The 17,470-nt window shown below is 39.9% G+C and overlaps 1 protein-coding gene across 1 annotated transcript; it reads left to right on the top strand.

Annotated features, from left to right (window-relative positions):
* The first annotated feature begins 4,458 nt into the window (after positions 1-4,458).
* On the top strand, positions 4,459-5,418 carry LOC127232969 (olfactory receptor 1052). Its single transcript, XM_051199282.1, has one exon. The coding sequence runs from the start codon at positions 4,459-4,461 to the stop codon at positions 5,416-5,418; it is 960 nt and encodes a 319-aa protein (XP_051055239.1).
* The last annotated feature ends 12,052 nt before the right edge of the window (positions 5,419-17,470 follow it).

Genomic DNA, 17,470 nt, shown 5'->3' with positions numbered 1-17,470 from the left:
GCCAACTATGGCTCAGAGATTCTCTCCAAACTCCAAAGCCCGACAGGCAGCTCCAACTACAGACCATTCCATGTTGTAGTTCTCAAATGACATTTCTGGATTAAAGACCTCAAGGTCCTCTGGGGTGGTTTCCCAACTGTATGTCCCTTTTGGGATCACATGGAAGCTTCTATGTCTGGCTACACTTGTGTTTCCTGCCCATTTCCCAAAGTTGAAGATTTCCAAAAACCAAGCCCAGGTCCCTCCAAGTTGCCCTCACCTCGAGTATCCTCGGGTCATAACTGGTATTCCATGGTCATCTTTCCTATTACCATGCCAAAAGCTGGCTTTTAAGCATCCAAACATCTCCAATGTTTTCATAGGTCTCCGCGGGATTATTATTTAGCTATTTTATAGAACTTTGCTCACAGAGTGGTTTTGACACAGCCTTTGCATCCCTGCCCTGTTCATTGGTTCACTCCTCAGGGGTAGCAAAGGAGATCGTATATGAAGCAAAACTCCACTGGGCTTCTTAGAATTAGCTGTGGAATTTGACAGAGACCAGTCAGGCTGACACATTAGCTCAGTGCAATCAACAGAACACTCCAGGGACCAGGGATGTGGCTAAGTGATGGGACTGCAAACAGCGCTGTAATACCAGTGACTCACAGAGAAGGTGTCTAGCATCCCAGAGACCTCTGGGGCCTTTCTCCTATACACCTAAACACAAAAGACTCTCTCGCCTTCTACTGAACAAACTCAGGCTGTCTATTTTACTTCTGGTTCCCGCTGCTAATATTTCCTGGGTCGCCAACCTACTGTCTTCTCACAAATGTGCCCAGTAAAAATATCTCCAGTACATTAGGAGGGGGGTGTCTTATTTAGTGCAGTGCTCACAGAATTACTGACGACGTTTATGTCTCCAAATTAATCTCGATGAGGGAAGTAAGGTTTGTTTGTACATACATGAAAACACAATGGGCAGAGAAGTGATTCAAATACAGTCACAGTAGTCTGGAGGGGGGTGGGTAAACTACTGAGCTGTCCCTGTGGGGAGGAAGAGGGAGATGAGGAAAGTGGAAAACATTGAGGTCTTCCTCTAACCAATTATGTTAGACTTGCATCTGATCAACCCAAAAGGAACGCTGCATGAAAAAAAATACCTCTTGCTTTTCCTTTCCTTTAAAAAATTTTTATTTCGTATAAAGTAAAATGGGAAAATCTATTTCCACAAGGTTCTGGTGCCAAGAATTGAACCCAGGGCCTCAGGCTTGTTCTATCACTGAAATAAGATCCAATTTTTTTGTTCATTTGTTTCATTTTTTCTTATTGTCATTAGTGTTTATTTACCTTTTCATTAGTTTGGCAGCTAACAGTTTTCCTTATGGCTTCTTCATACATACTTAGTTCCAGCTGGTTCTCTCTGCCTCTCTTTCTGGGGTGTACCCTTCTGCCCCTGGGGTTTCCCTGTCCACCTCCCTATCTCCTGTGTGCTGTTGTATTTCCACTCTCTCCCTTAAAGCCTCATCTTTCATCCTACAGGCCCCTTCCTAGTTCCCTGGCCTGCGCCCTTATGTACTCCCACACAGACACACATATCTAACAATGAGGGGTAAGACTCCCCTCGTGAGTGAAAGTGTGCAATATTTTTCCTTATGACCTGGGGTTCCCTTGCTTAATATGTTTTCCAGTTCTGCCCACTTTCCTGAAAATTTCAGTTTTCCCTAAGGCTGAATAAGATTTTTATTGTGTATCAGCACCAAATTTTCTTCACCCATTCATCCACTGGTAGAGATCCAGGTTGGTTCCTTTTCCCAGCTGTTAGGACTAGCACGTCAATGAACATGATGCACAAGTACCTCTGGGTGCTATCTAGAGTCCTGTGGGTATGTGCCTGGGAGTGGTATGGCTGGGTCACATGGCAGCTTCATTTTTAGTTTTTTTGAGAAGCCCTCACATTGATTTCCATAGTGGCTGCACCAATTTACAAAGCCACTTTCAGTCAAGACATCTTCTTGCCCTACATCGTCACCAACATGGGTAGTTCTTTGCTTTCTTTTTTTCTTGGCCTTTTTTCTTTTTGTTATTGTTACACGTTTGATATACATAACCAACTAAGTCCATTTAGCGTTTTTTGCTTTTTTGTTTGGTTTGGTTTATGGTTTTTTGAGACAGGGTTTCTCTCTGTAGCCCTGGCTATCCTGGAACTCACTCTGTAGACCAGGCTAGCCTCAAACTCACAGAGATCTGCCTGCCTCTGCCTCCCAAGTGCTGAGATTAAAGGCGTACATCACCACTGCCCAATGTCATTAGTGTTGCTTATATATTTGTGTTTTTACAGCTGACCCTTTGGTGCTGAGTCAGGGGGCTCATCCCTGGAGATTCTCTCAGCAGTCAATGACTGCCTTCGTTTGTAGCTCTTCATCCAGGAGTGAGGCCCTGGAAGGGTTCTTCCATCCATGCTGTCAATGGTGTTGTCATTGTTCAGCCCTTGCTTAGGAGACCACATTGTTGAGATATCTTGAGTGGAGCTGTCCTGTCATGTACAGTCTCACAGAAGGTGACCCAGTCTTGCAGCTCTTATAATCTTTGTGTTCCCTCCTCCTCAGTGGCCTCTGAGTCTTAGATGTAGGGGATTGTGTTGTAGATATGTCATTTGAGGCTGAGTACCTCAATGTGGCTTTGTGGTTTTCCGAAATAGTCACCATCTGCTGTAAGAAGGAGTTAATTTGATGAGGGGTGAGGGCTACACTTATCTGTGGGCATAAGTACTTACAATGCATTGGTTTCTAAGTCTGTTTTGTGCCAATACCATTGTTTTCATCACTATAGCTCTCTCATATATCTTGAAATCTGGAATGGGAACACTTCCAGTGACTGTTCTTTTGCTCAGGGCTGCTTTGGCTATCTTTTCTGGGTCCGTGTGAATTTTACATTGTTTTAGTCTGTGAAGAATATTATATAGATTTTCATTGGAATTGCATTAAATCTTGTCTTAACTAGGGTTGTGATGAAACACCATTACCAAAAGCAACTTGGGGAGGAAAGGGTTTATTTCTCTTACACGTCTCTATCACAGTTTATCACTGAAGACAGACAGAGCAGGAACTCAAGCAGGGCAGGAACCAGGAAGCAGGAGCTGATGTGAGGCCATGGAAGGTGCTGCTTTCTGGCTCACTCAGCTGCTTTCTTACAGAACCCAGGAACACCAGCCCAGGGTCCACAATGGGCTGGGCCCTCCCACATCAATCACTAATTAAGAAAATGTCCTACCACCAGATGTTATGAAGGCATTTTAAAAGTTAAGGTTCCCTCTTCTCAATGACCCTAACTTGTGTTGCGCTAACATAGAACTAACCCACACAATCTGTAAATTGCTTTTGGTAAGTTGGCCATTTTCACAGTAATTCCACCAGTCCATGAGCATGGGATGCCTTTTTCTTTTTAATGACTTCCTCGGGCTCTTTCTTCAGAGAATTCAAGTTTTCACTGTAGAGGTCTTTCACCTCCTTGGCTAGGTTTACTCCAAGATATTGTGTTGTCTTTGAGGCTTTGTGAATGCAGGTGTATCAATAATCAGTTATCTCTCCCTTTGTAATAGTATTTTACAGTTTTAAGCTGAGATCGAGACTCTAAATGAAGGTTGAATATATAACTCATCAGTAAGGTGCTTGCTATGCAAGTGTGACAGCCTGAGTTCAAACCCATATCAAAAAAAAAAAAAAAAAAAAAAAAAAAAAAAGTCAGGGATTGGTGGCATGCACTTGTAATTCCAATGCTCAGTGAGCAGACACAGGAGGCTTCTTGAGCCTCACTGGCTAGCCAGTCTAACCTAATCAGCCAACCCAAAGTCCCTCTGAGAGACCTTGCCTCATGACACAAGGTAGATAGCTCTGAAGAAACTACACCCAAGATTACCTGTGGCTTCTATATACATGCACAAATATGTGTACATGTTCCTATCCATGAATATAGGTTCACACACACACACACACACACACACACACACACACACTTATGTGTAAAGTGAAAGGAAAAAGACCCTACAATGCAATGTGCTGAGAAGAACATTAATGTGGCCAGTAGATGACTAAATTCTTGTGATTATTTTTTGCAATGAAAATTCATGCCTTTTAGAGAAAAACTAGGTTTAAAATAAAAGGACAATAATGTAAGGGAAGGGTAGTATTGAGACTGTGAGACAAAGAGCTGACAACAAGGCAGTCATTGGGGAATTAATGTTGGCTGTCCTTGTGCATCCCTTTATTCTCACCCATCATCAACCATGCACACTTGTGGGAAGTCCTGGGGCTAAGTTGGCTCCACCAATAATAATGGTCACTTTAAGGCTAACGCCACAGCCCGCCCCCATCCAGACTCCTTTATGACTCTTCATTGGAGATGGCTCTGGCAATTTGGAAACATGTTTGACAGTGCCTCCAGCACATTTATTCTGGGTTCTTTGTTCTCTTTGTAGCTATGACTCTATTTGGAATGAGCAATCAAACACATGTCACAGAATTCATCTTCCTGGGATTTTCCAACCACTCCAGCCTACAGGGAATCTTCTTCCTGATCTTCCTGGCCATTTACCTGACAACTCTCCTGGGAAACACTCTCATGATGATGGCCACCAGGGTCAGCCCCGCCCTCCACACACCAATGTACTATTTCCTCAGCAACCTGAGCTTCTTGGACATCTGTTACACATCCACCACCATTCCGGTCATGCTGGTGAACTTCTTCAGGGAGAAGAAGACCATCTCCTATGAGGGCTGCCTCTCCCAGATCTTCTTCTTTGTGACATGTGCTGGCACAGAGGGTGTTCTTTTGGCTGCCATGGCTTATGACCGCTATGTGGCCATTTGCCGCCCTCTTCAGTATCCAGTTCTCATGAGTGTGAAGGTCTGTGTCTGCTTGGTGACCGGGTCCTGGCTGTGTGGCTTGGTCAATTCTGTGACTCACACGGCACTGACAGCCACACTCACCCTGTGTGGACCCAATCAGATCAGCCACTTTCTCTGTGACATCCCACTGCTCCTGAAGCTCTCCTGCTCAGACACCTCTGTCAATGAGTCCGTGCTCCACGTGTCCAGTGCCACCATCGGCCTCAGCCCCTGCCTGTTCACTGCAGGCTCCTACATGCTCATCATCTCTGCCATCCTTAGGATTCCCTCTGCCCAGGGCAAGAGAAAGGCCTTCTCCACCTGTGCCTCCCATCTCACTGTGGTGGTGGTCTTTTATGGAACAGCCAACTTCAACTATGACAGACCCAGTGAAGGCTACTCCCTGGACATGGACATCTTAGTGTCTGTGCTTTTCTGTGTTGTGACCCCCATGCTGAACCCTATCATCTACAGCCTGAGAAATAAGGAGGTCAAGGGTGCTGTGAGGAAGTTTATTAAAACGCATGGCTTCTCTAGTGAGATCAACAACTAGATTGTTTACCTGTCTTTTCTTTTTTCCTAGTACATTAAAACATTTTTTTTAGTTCTTTGATAATTTTGTACAATGTGTTTTGATCACATTTAAACCCTCTTCCACATTCTCCTAGATACACCCCTTTGAGCTACCTACTCTATTTTCTGTCTACTTTTTCCTGATTTTTTAACACCTATCAAGTTCGATATGTGCCACCCATATATTCTTGTGTGTCTTACCAAAAGCATCACTCTTAAAGAAAATGTTTTCCTTTCCCTGGAAGCTATCAGTTGCCAATAACTCCTTGACTAGGGGTAGGGCTCTATAGCTATACCCCCTCTCCATGCTGGGATTTGGGCTGTATTGAGCTTGCACAGATCTTGTGCATGCTGTCACTACCACTGTAAATTCATGCAGCTTCCCAGCTATGTCCAGAAAACACCATTGCCTTGTCACCACCGCTGACTCTTATGCTCTGTCTGCCTCATCTTCTGTAATGATCTCTGAGCTTTGGGAGGAGATATGATACAGATATCCCATTTATGTTGAACATTCCAAAATCTCTAATTCTTTGCACCTTGACCTGTTATGGGTCTGTGTTAATCATCACCTATTGAAAGTAGAAGTTTTTCTGATTAGGGTTTAGTGATATGTTAACCTATGTCTATAATGGTAAGTAATTTAGAATTGGTTTAATAGCATGTCCATTTATCAGACTAATAGTAGTAGGTTCTCCCCTAGGGCCTATGACAGACCTAGCCACAGATGCTGTGAATGGGTTTTAACTTGTAGAACAGGACTTAAATCCAATCATAAATAGATTGGTTATTCCCATAACATTTGTGCCACTATTGCAGCTGTTTGTATGCCTTTCCAGGCAAATTGTTTTCACAACTCTCAGGGTTCACAGATAGGTAAATATTGATGACTCCTTTTTACCTCCATAGCATGCACACCATCTTCTGGCATTATTAAAGTCAGCTGGTAGTGATTAAGTTCCAGGTCAATATTAACTTGAAATTTCATTATTCTAAGATGCGAGTATATGGTGTCTTCTACAATAGATTCTCACTATCAAGCTCTGGGGGGCTAATAGCACTGGCAATAGTCTGTAATGTTTGGAGATCTATCAGACATCAGTGGTCAACAATTGCAAAAGAGATAGCCCATTCCTGACACTGGGCTTTTTATTTATTAGCCTCTTATTGGCATGTTTTAATTATACAAACTAATGAGTTTCATTATGACTTCTTAGACATGTATGTTTTCATGTACCTTAACTCACTATATAGCCAAGGATGATCTTGAACTTCTGATCTTCCTCCCTTCATTTCTAGAGCGCTGGTATTATAGGCATGCATCATCATGCCCAGTTTATGTAAACATGGGGATTGAGCCCAGGGCTTTGTGCATGGTAGATATGCACTCTACCAATGAGCTACATCCCTAGCCTCTATAATCCTTTCTATCTATCTCCTTTGTTCCTCTCAGTCCTGTCTCTCCATTCCAAGTATGAAAGAAAATATGTGATAACTGTCATTGTGATACTGTCTTAGTTCTCTTAATATGATGGTCTCCTGTTCAACATATTTGCCAGAAAACAGAGAATTTCATTCTTCATTTCTGACTAAAACTCTATTGTTTATATATACCACATTTTCTTTACCTATTCATCTTTTGGGCAACTAGGCTAATTCCACAACTTGGCTTTTTGAATAGTGCTATAATAAACACTTGATATACTTTAAGAAGTATAAATAACCCACATCTAGTTGTAAATATTTAGTCAGAAGTAATGAAACTTATCATAAGGAAGTTCTATTTTTAAGTTTTTGAGGAATCTTCATCCCAACTTCCATGGCTGAATAATTGATTAACATTCCTAGCAATGGTGTATAAGGTTTCTTTTCCCCCTGCACTCCTGGCAGTATTTTATTTTATTCCTTGTTTGTTTTCTTGATTCTAAACCATCCTGACTGGATATGATATCATTATAGCTTTCATTTATAGTTCTCTGTTGGCTAAATACATGATTTTTTTTTTGATTGACCACTTGTACCTCTTTATTTGAGAGTGTCTGTTCAGTTCATTTGCCCATTTATTGACTGCTGAGCCACCACATGTATAAAAAATGAGGTATTAATGAGATCGTTGAGCTTTAGAGACACGACTTTTAGCAAGGCTTAATGTTTTATTTTTATTCAGTAAAATACTGCAAGACTTAAAACCTTACAGGCTCCCCTGCGCCCCCTCCCCGCCCCGATGTGCTCCATCCAGCTGCTGGATGGCTCTGCCCTTCTCTCCTTTAAAGTATGTAACAGAATCAACAGGTCATGAGAAACAGAGGGACCAAAAGTCAGGGTGGGTAATGGCATCGTGGGTACTGACAGAGAAGTCAGGAAACATCATGTCCAGTTCTAATTAAGAATGATAGAGCTCTAAGACAGCAGGTATGCTGCAGTACTGTAGTTGCAGACACCTGTCTAGGTAAGTACACATTTGTGCTTACATCTCTCTCTAATGTAAGGGGAAGCCAGCCTCGTGCGTGTAGCAGCCCACCACCTCTTAGCAAAAATCTGGAAGTGGACTTCATTTACCAATGTCCCAAAAGAGATAGGAAACTGATCCCCTCACTGAATACTTGGGAAAGATGATTGCCAAGACCTTAATGAATCCAAGAGAGAATTGCTCTCCATTTCTCCAATTTCTATTCAGTCTGTTGCCCTTGAGTTGTGCTTGCACAGCAAGGAGTCCCAGAACAGCTGCTCAGAGACAGATTAGATGGGATGTTCCCAAAAGGTTGGGCCTTTATAAATGGCCATTCTGGAAATGTGACTTGTGGAGAAAGCAAAGGATTTCCAATTCCTGTGTCAGGCGATGCATGTGCTCTGTGAAGATTCCAGAATGGAGAATCTCCTTCATGATGCTTGGAGGTCAACTATCAGCTTTTAACAAAGAATATATTTTCAAGGTAGGTACTAGTTTGAAAAGCAGCAAACCCCACACCAAAGTCAGAAATCTAAGGCTTTTGGCAAGAGTAGAAAGTAAGTGTATTTCTTTATTTACTGTCATTATTGAAAAAGATTTCAAGTATCCAGATATAGCTAACCCCTTATGAAAACATTGCAGGATATTATATGTATTTCCATTACAATTTTGGTGACATTTATGTAATGACATTTTAAATATCCTTCTGTATATGTATAAAGTTTTGCAATGATGCCTACAAAACCAGAGTGGATTTCACTTCAGAGATTACCTAGTATAAAACCCAAGAGATGCTTGCATTCCTTAAGTGAAATAGTGTGAGTGGAAAATTTATTTGTAATTAATAACATACAATGCTAAGTGTTTATCCTCTGCTTTTGAAAATCAGGGCAGAAAGAAATAATTTTCATGGAGAAAGCACGGGGACACATTTACACCAGGATCCTATACAGCATGATAATATATGCAAGCAAGATGTTTGTTTAAGAAAATATAATTAACTTTGTACAAATGGGTTTAGAAATATATTTATCCACCAACTAAAATGTATTTTTATTGAAATTTTTCATATAGTATCTTTTGATCACTCATATTTTGCCCTCCTCGAATTCCTCCCAAATCGTTCTCACTCCCAACTTCCCTACTCACCTAACCTTATGTTCTCTATCTCTCACCCTCTTTAAAAAATAAAACAAAACCATGAAACACATACACACACATTCACCAAAAAACAGGCATGCATATATATATATATATATATATATATATATATATGCGAAAGACCAATAAGACATGGGGGGGGGAAGCAAAATAAGACCCGAAAAGAGTCTACAAAAATACCATTGGGTTCATTTGTTCAGCTACGAGTTTCATCTTTTGTTGAAATGCAATGATGCTTTAGGCTGTGGGTGGCAAGCAGATTATTAGCATCCATAAATAAATCCCCAAGCTCTTGAGTGAATGATTTTACCCCACATCCTTGTTGTTAGAAATGTCATCTATCTGGAGTTTCTCTTCAATCATTTCATCCACAATCATTTCTCTGTGAAATGACTGTCAATTGGGAAAGCACAAAACAGAGTTGCTGCTTTCAGTTGGGAACTGAGTCAATGCCTCCAGACAGTCCAGTCTCCACTAGAACCGTTCTCTTGGGAGGGACTAGACCTAAGTCCCTCACAGACCAAAAGGTCAGAGCCACATTTATGTCCACACCAGCCATTAAGTCAGGTCTATAGGATATTTGCATGAGAACTGCTGAAGAATAACATCCCCCAGCATTCTCAAATCCCTGTCCAAATCTTCTAGTGGTCACTCAAGGCTGTCCTTAAAGAACCTTTTGAGATCTCTAGTCCAGAAATGTGCTGGATAGATCTTTATTCATCAGACTCCTTGAGCACTCATTCACACAAGGCCTTTTTCAGTTTTTTCCATGCAGAATTTAAAAAGCCAAGGTTAGACCTCAAGAAGTTTTCACTCAAGATGGAATGTGGGGCTTCAGGCAGGAAATCTGTGCACTATTTCTAGAGGTAGTCAAGTAGGGGCTCTCTAGCAAAAGATAAACAGGCAATAACTTTAAATTGCACAAAGTAGCATCAAGATTCATGCTTCAAATTGTGTTTTATCTTCCTATTAGATGGGATCAAGGATGAGGGCCAGACCCTGGGTTTCTTCATAATACTAGCATAGGGCTACATTAGACACTACAGCAGAACTGGATAGATTTAAATTGAGACTTAATCCATATCAGGAAAAGATTGCGAACAAGAGCTGAAAGGAAATAAGAACTCATAATTTGAAGAATGTTGTAGCTCAAAGGCTCTTACATATCAAAGGAAATAGTTATTTGTCTTCCCTTTCCCCCACATACATGGAGAAGCACAAATGAGGTATGAAGTTCTGGAAAAATTAAATGCTGGCATAAATTTCTGAGAAATGTTGTGAATTCGTTGAGACTTTTAACCCACTGGTTATTAGTAGGTGCAGCTCTGCCTGTTAGGTGGGACCAACCCAGGCTCACCTACTAATGTGTGGTCCTCGGACCAGCTGCATAAGTTTCACCTGAGAGCCCATGAGCGCTGCAGGAGATTTACACCAGCATTTAAGGTAGAGCAGTAGCATTGCAATATGATTGCTGAAGGTTCCATCTGGTCCTTGGTACCCATGTTAATGGAACTACACTGATCTCTGGGCCCAGCACCCCCCAAAAATAGCTTTTGTAATCCATAGAATACATTAACTTTGCTACAAACACTTGAAATCATTTAAGTTTTCAATTAGATAAATTGGTGTGTGTGTGTGTGTGTGGTGGTGGTGGTGTTGGTGGTGGTGGTGGTGGTGGTGGTGTGTGTGTGTGTGTGTGTGTGTGTGTGTGTGTTCTAAGTAGGTCAGCAATTTACTGGACTATGAGAATTAGATTTAAAGTTTTTAATCATTGCTTTGTGCTACTGGAAGCAAATATGAATAGATGTTTCCCTAATGTTCTGTAAGGGCTTCACAGTCACCAGTTTCATGTTTCGTTCTTGCCCATTTTGTTTCCTTTGGGGAAATGAACCCCTTAAGGTTAGTCAACAGAAAATTTCATTTATTGCAAAAAAAATGTCTTTTAAGACCTCTAGGGTTATTTATTTTCCAGTTTGTTTATATTTAGGTTTGAAAATTATGCTTAACTTCAGTGCCAACTTTCTATTGAAATTTAAATACTTTAAGCTCCTTAAGGCCCTAAAACTTGGAATTTCTAATGAAAGCTGTATTGGCCTATTAATCATGTGCATTGAATTCTTAGAACCAAAGATAAGAATTCTTGGGCTTTGAAGACTACAAAACAGTTAACAAATATACCATTATCCCTAGCAAAATATTGCCATAAGTCATGATTGTTATGAAATAAACTCTCTCTGCACCCCAGTTTCTTTATTTGCAAAAATGAAAATGGTATCATCATCTCATATGTAAGCCCAATGAGTCAAAGCATGTATATGTCATAGATATGATTCACTTGAAAGATTATCACAATATATGCATTTAGGCGCAATATTATTATTTACTGTATTCTTTATTCTCACTCAATTTGGAAAATCCCGGCTAAATTCAGGTACACAAAACAAAGTAACACACTGAGTTTTTTATTGGATAGTTATACTAAATTCAATTTTAATTTTTGCTCCTATTTTCAACAGGCATTAGTTGAGGGCTCCATGGAGAAGTTAGTTGTTGATCTCACTCACCGGGAAGAGCATTTATGATAGCCTTTCCACGGAAGCTGAGATTGTTAGTTGGGAGCAGTCTTGTAGTTCTCTCGACCTTTCTTTGTGTTCAATTTTTATCTTCAAACCAATATTGGCTCCCTCTTTTATGTTCTCTCTCTCTGTCTCTGTCTCTCTCTCTCTCTCTTTCCTGTCTTCTATTCCTAACCAGGCTCAATCTTCCTGGTCGCACAGGTTTTCCTTTCCTCCCCCTCATTTTCTCCTACTTCACTCTCCATTCGCTATTATACAAAGCTTTTTTAAAAGCCAGGCAGTTACATATACTGAAATACCTTAAGAAAACTCACTCTCGGGCTGGAAAGATGACTTAATTGTTAAGAGCACTGGCAGCTCTTCTAGAAGACCCAGTTCAATTATTAGTACCCACATGGCAGCTCACAAGTATCTGTGTAACTCCAGTTCCAAGAGATCTGAGATCTGGCACCCACACAGACATACATACAGGCAAAAGCACCAATGCACACAGAAATGAAAATTAAAAATCTTAAAAGAAAAAGAGAAGAAAAGAAAACTCTTTCAAATCCCCTTTTCTATTACATACACACATCCTATGACTGTGGAAGTAAGGTCACTATTACAGAGCAGACTGCTTACCCTCAGGGCCCCTGAACACTGTGCAGCAGCGTGTAAATTCCAAGGGTTGAATGTGTGTGCATCGTCTCAGAGTGTCACCTGCAAGAGGTGACACTGTCACATTTTGGTGATGATTGTTCAACCTAGTTGCCCTATGCTGACAGAATCAGCATCAGGGATAAGGAAAACTGGTCGGATATCACCACCTACTGCACCTCATTCCTGACCCAGGAGAAATTAGATTAGCTAATGTAATCAGTGGAAATACAGAGATACAAACACATAATGCCACATGAAGGGAGTCCTCAGGAATTGACAGCAACTAATTAGCAGTTTCCAAGAACTTTACAGTAGACTGTGAAACTTCAGAAACCGTATTTTAACACCAGAAGCTGATGCAGGACGACTCTAAGTCATGGGCCAGTCCTACATAATAAGAACTTACCTCAAACCAAACAAAAGGAAGAAACATTTATTTCTACACCCTGAATGATTATTTACACTTTCCCAGTTTAGATTTCCACAACTCAGGTTGTGGAAGTAAGATACAGCCAGGGGAAAATGTGCTAAGGACTTTGATTTCTTTCGGTGTACACATCTGGACATCTTCCTATAACAGGAGGTACCATTATCTGTAGTTTTCATATGGAAAGCACAAACAAAATAAATACCTGCCACTGATTTTAGAATAACGTGAAGTTCATCTGTGCAGCTGACAGAAGAAATCACGCATGGCATAGGAATAAGAGAATATTCAGGTCCCAGTGCAGTTTGTGTTGACTGACTGTAAATCAATGTTAACAAGGGACACGCTCATTAGTTAGGGAGACTACTTAGGGACCGCAATGCACGCAGATAACCTAGACGAGTTGGTGTGTTTAGTCCTTCCTCAGCATGTGCTCAGTACATCTTATAAATGTTAAACTCTCAGCCCTCATCTTGGCCTTCCTCTCCAGCTGTTCCATCTGCTCTCCTCAGGGCCTACCCACTGCTGTGGCCGCTGCCTTGATGATCAATCTCAAACCTACATCTGCAATTCTAGCCTATTTGGAAGTAATGTTTGTGAATATCCCGCACTGACTAGCATTCAACATCATTCAAATCTAATCTACTGTGTCCTCCTAAACCCACTACATCCCATGCGATGCCCATTTTAACAAGTGATCCCAAACTGATTGGTGTCCTCCCATGTCCTTGTGGACTCTACAGTGTTTCCAAGTTGTTTTTATTCTGCCCCCCCCCCCCGAGCTCCCAGATGCTATACTTTTAGTTATGGACCATTTCATTTTGCTCTTGCTTTAGCATTCAGAAGATTCTCTTGGACTAAATAAAGCAGTTTGTATCTGAGGCACTGGAACCATGAGGGACTCTGGTCATTGGGTTTCACAATTTCATGCAAGATTTAATGAATGGATGTTTGTGAGTTTTCTAGATGTGCAGGATTGTTTGTTTGTTTTCATGTTCTCAAAGCTGATGATTTTCTTAAACTCAAGATGTTTCCTTCCAGATGTCCCCCACTTTCAATCTGCCCCCATCTAAAGAGTTGTCTATGGTCCTCTACTGTTGATATGCTGTATTCCTGCCTATTCTCACAAGACATTGTCAGCTGCCTATACAAGAGGAACAATATTTTCCGAATCCCTACAACAGAAATATTTAGCTGATTTTGTCCTCATTGACCTTGCTCAAAAAGACAGGCCTGACAGAGCTTCACACATTTTGTTTCTATACTCAAGAGGCTGGTTGCCTCTGGAGTGGCCACCAATGACATTTTGGTTAAGTATCACTCACAAGGCTGTTAAGAATTAATATAAAGGTTAATGGCAATATAAAGCTAGATTGGCTTAACAGCTCCTGGAAAACTAGCAGGACTCTCAATGTTTGAGGCATACAGAGGCAGGGGCTTCCAAGACCCAGAATCTAGAGGCAATGCCGCTCTCATAGAAGTTCACTGATATCTCAGAGACCTCAGGATCCTCACTTTGCAGCAATCAAGCCAACAGAAGTCCTTTGAATTTGCTTGGACTTAGATGATTAGATCCATATTGCTTTCCTTGAGATTTCCACCTTAACATCACCTGGGAGGCCAACTTTCCTTCCCTTAGCTATGGACCAGTTTTCTCAGACATGACTTGCTTAGTCAATGAAATATACAAAATATGCATGTGCGTATTACACACATACACACAACATGGCTTTGTATGGGACTTTGTTACCCGAGTCCCATTTGCCCACCAATCACATTCAATCCCCCAAATAGATCATTGTCAGGAAAGAAGTAGATGTCATTTGTAAAGTGTGTTATGTACTGAATTATGGTAGAAAAGAAATAAATAATGCCCCCTCCAAAAAGGAAAAGAAAGTATTAATAATTAAAAAAAAAACTAAGCCTGGGTCCAACCAATCTTGGGAGGAAAACTGCATTAAAATTTGCCCTATTTTTATTTTACTCTTTATCTTATATTGAAAATTCAAATTATACTTTTCACTTGGTAAAATTGTAGGAGCATACATTGATAAAATATTACACATATAAACCACCAAAATTAAGATACAGGACATTTTCCTCAATCTAGAAAACACCTTCATTCTCTTTTCCAAATAACACCATTTCCAAGTTCTAGAAATAATCACTTTTCATACTTGATCATTATAGCTTAGATTTAGCTACTTTTGAACTTAATTTAAAGGAAAAAAAATACATCTATACTTTTAGTGCTGGCTTATTTCATACAACAAAAACGTTTAGATTTACAGTGCTATTAATGTTTCGGTATTTTGTGCTTTTTTAATTGCATTGATTATTCTACTTTATAATATGCCACAATTTGTTGTCTATTCTATTGATAGACATACCATTTTCTTGGACTACAAGATGTCATACCAGATTTTGTGTGAGCTATTCATTTTACTGCGACTATTCTAAGACTGAAATCACTAAGTCATAGAACAACTATATTTGTAACTTACTGGAAATTGCCAAGCTACTTTCAAAAATTATTGTATAGACTTTGATTCTAATGGAAGATTTGGAGATCCAGAAACAATGGTGTTTCCATCATTATGACAACCTCAAAAAAGTCTGATGAAAATGCATATCAATATCTTTTCTTGGATTTAGTGGAGAATTGAAATTGCAAAGCAAATAACTAAACTGAAATCCTGAGAGACGCCAGCAACCAAAATAATCCATGTATGTTTTACCTAAATTAGAAGAACTAGATGCCACACAAAGTAATAAGATTCAAATAAGAATAATTGGTGAATTCCTAGACAAAATACAGATTAACACTAGAACATGGAGTCCTTGAGAGCCATCTGAGATGGTTTATGTGCACTTTTTAATTTTTCTCTATGAATTCTACCAAATGCTCACAGGGAAGACAGGGAGGCATTCTGGGAATGTGTCTTTCAAGGTGTTGTTTCTTGTAGGGGCTGAGGATGGAACAAGGCAAGACTCCTATCAGCCACACTTCATGTTCATATTTCTAAACATGAACTGTTTTGAATAAGAGAACAGAAATTGTCACATTAAGGTGCTGTGAGAACTGCTGTGTGTGGGAAAGAGAACAAGCAGATAACAAGACCTAACCCTGAGGGAGGAGAGGAATACACACCAGGTTCAGTGCTACAGCTGAAGAAGAGGCAGGATCACTTGGAAAGGCTGTGCACCCAGGAAGGGTTTGAAGATTCCAAGGCTGAGGCTCTCCTGCAACAGGACTCTCCTGTTTTATGCGGAAACAGTCTATGGAAGAGATTATTTCTGGAGAACGGGGAGCCAGTATATCCAAAGCCAAGTAGAAGAATACATGTGGATGGATACACTAGAGTAAAGTACACTCCAACTGACCCTTGTGACATATTCAGAGTGACTACAAGAATAACAGACTTCAAATTTAACCCAGCTACTGTCTAGATTAAATCTCATAAGAAGTGTCTCGAAAAGGAAGAGCATCTTTAAGCACAAAAAAGTAACCTCGGGATCTGTCTTTTACAATTTGACTAGCTTTAACCTAAAAGTTACAGTGCATGTTTCTAAAAGTAAGGAAAATAGTTTAAAGAGACAAGATATATATCAGAACTAGACTCAACTATGAGAGATTTGCAAACTATCTGACAAAGACTTTCAATAATTAATAGACTAATGACTATAATGGAAACACTAAAGAGCATGTAAGATAAAATAGGTAATTTCAAAAGAGATTTTTTTTTAAATTATTAAAAATACCAGAAAAAGAGCAGCAACATAGAGAAAAAGATAGCATATGTACTGGCAAGTTTGACAGAGTAGAAGAAAGCATTGGCGAACTTGGAGACAGGTCAACAGAAATTACCCAAAGTGCAAAGGAAATGATTAAAAATTTAAACAAGAATGTACAAGAGACATGAAATAATATTAAGCTGTCAAAAATACACAGAATTATAATTTCAGAAGGATGAGAAATATGAACACAGCAAAAGAAATATTTGAAGAAATAATGGCTGAGAACTTTCCAAAATGAATGACAGATACCACCAAACAAGATTACTGCAAAAGCAAAAGCCTAAGTATATTATATTCAAACTGAAAAGAGAGAGAAGAAGAAAGAGAGAAAGTAATTTTAAAGGTAACAGAAGAAAAAATAGCTGACACAGTACCATTCTTAAGAATTACAACAAACTTTTCATCAAAAAACTACATAAGCAACAAGACAATGCCATGACCATCCCTAAAGCAAGACAACAATAGGCCCGTTAACTCAGAAGATAGCCTTCAACAGTAGGACACAGGATTTTCTTATGCAAACAAAACTGAGGGAGTGTACCAGTAGCAGGTTCTAAAAGGAATGTTAAAGGAAGCTCTTCAACTACCATGGTGTAACAGCAAAAGAAAGATACCTGGAAATCCCTAAATATTTAGACAGTAAACCAATACATTTTATAATAATTTGTAAGACAAAGAGAACATTTCAGAGAAAACTTTCAAATATTTTGGATGGGGTCAAAATAATTCAATATGCCAAAAAGCCAAGTTTTAAATTTTATATCTTTAAGGAAAGCTTATATTTAACCAAACATAATGTAATTCCATACTTAAAATCCCAGAGTTCTGGTGGCTGAGGCAAGAGGATTGAGAGTTCAAGACCAGCTTGAGCTACATCTGCTTATCTACCATTATGCCAGAAGAGGACATAAGATTCCCCTATAGATTGTTGTGAGCCACCATGTGTGTACTGGGAATTGAACTCATGATCTTTGGAAGAGCA

The sequence above is a fragment of the Phodopus roborovskii genome, unplaced genomic scaffold (assembly GCF_943737965.1).
Source record: "Phodopus roborovskii unplaced genomic scaffold, PHOROB, whole genome shotgun sequence".
Classification (NCBI taxonomy): Eukaryota; Metazoa; Chordata; class Mammalia; order Rodentia; family Cricetidae; genus Phodopus; species Phodopus roborovskii.
Note: the sequence above shows the minus strand (reverse complement) of the source record. Positions and strands in the feature narration are given on the sequence as shown.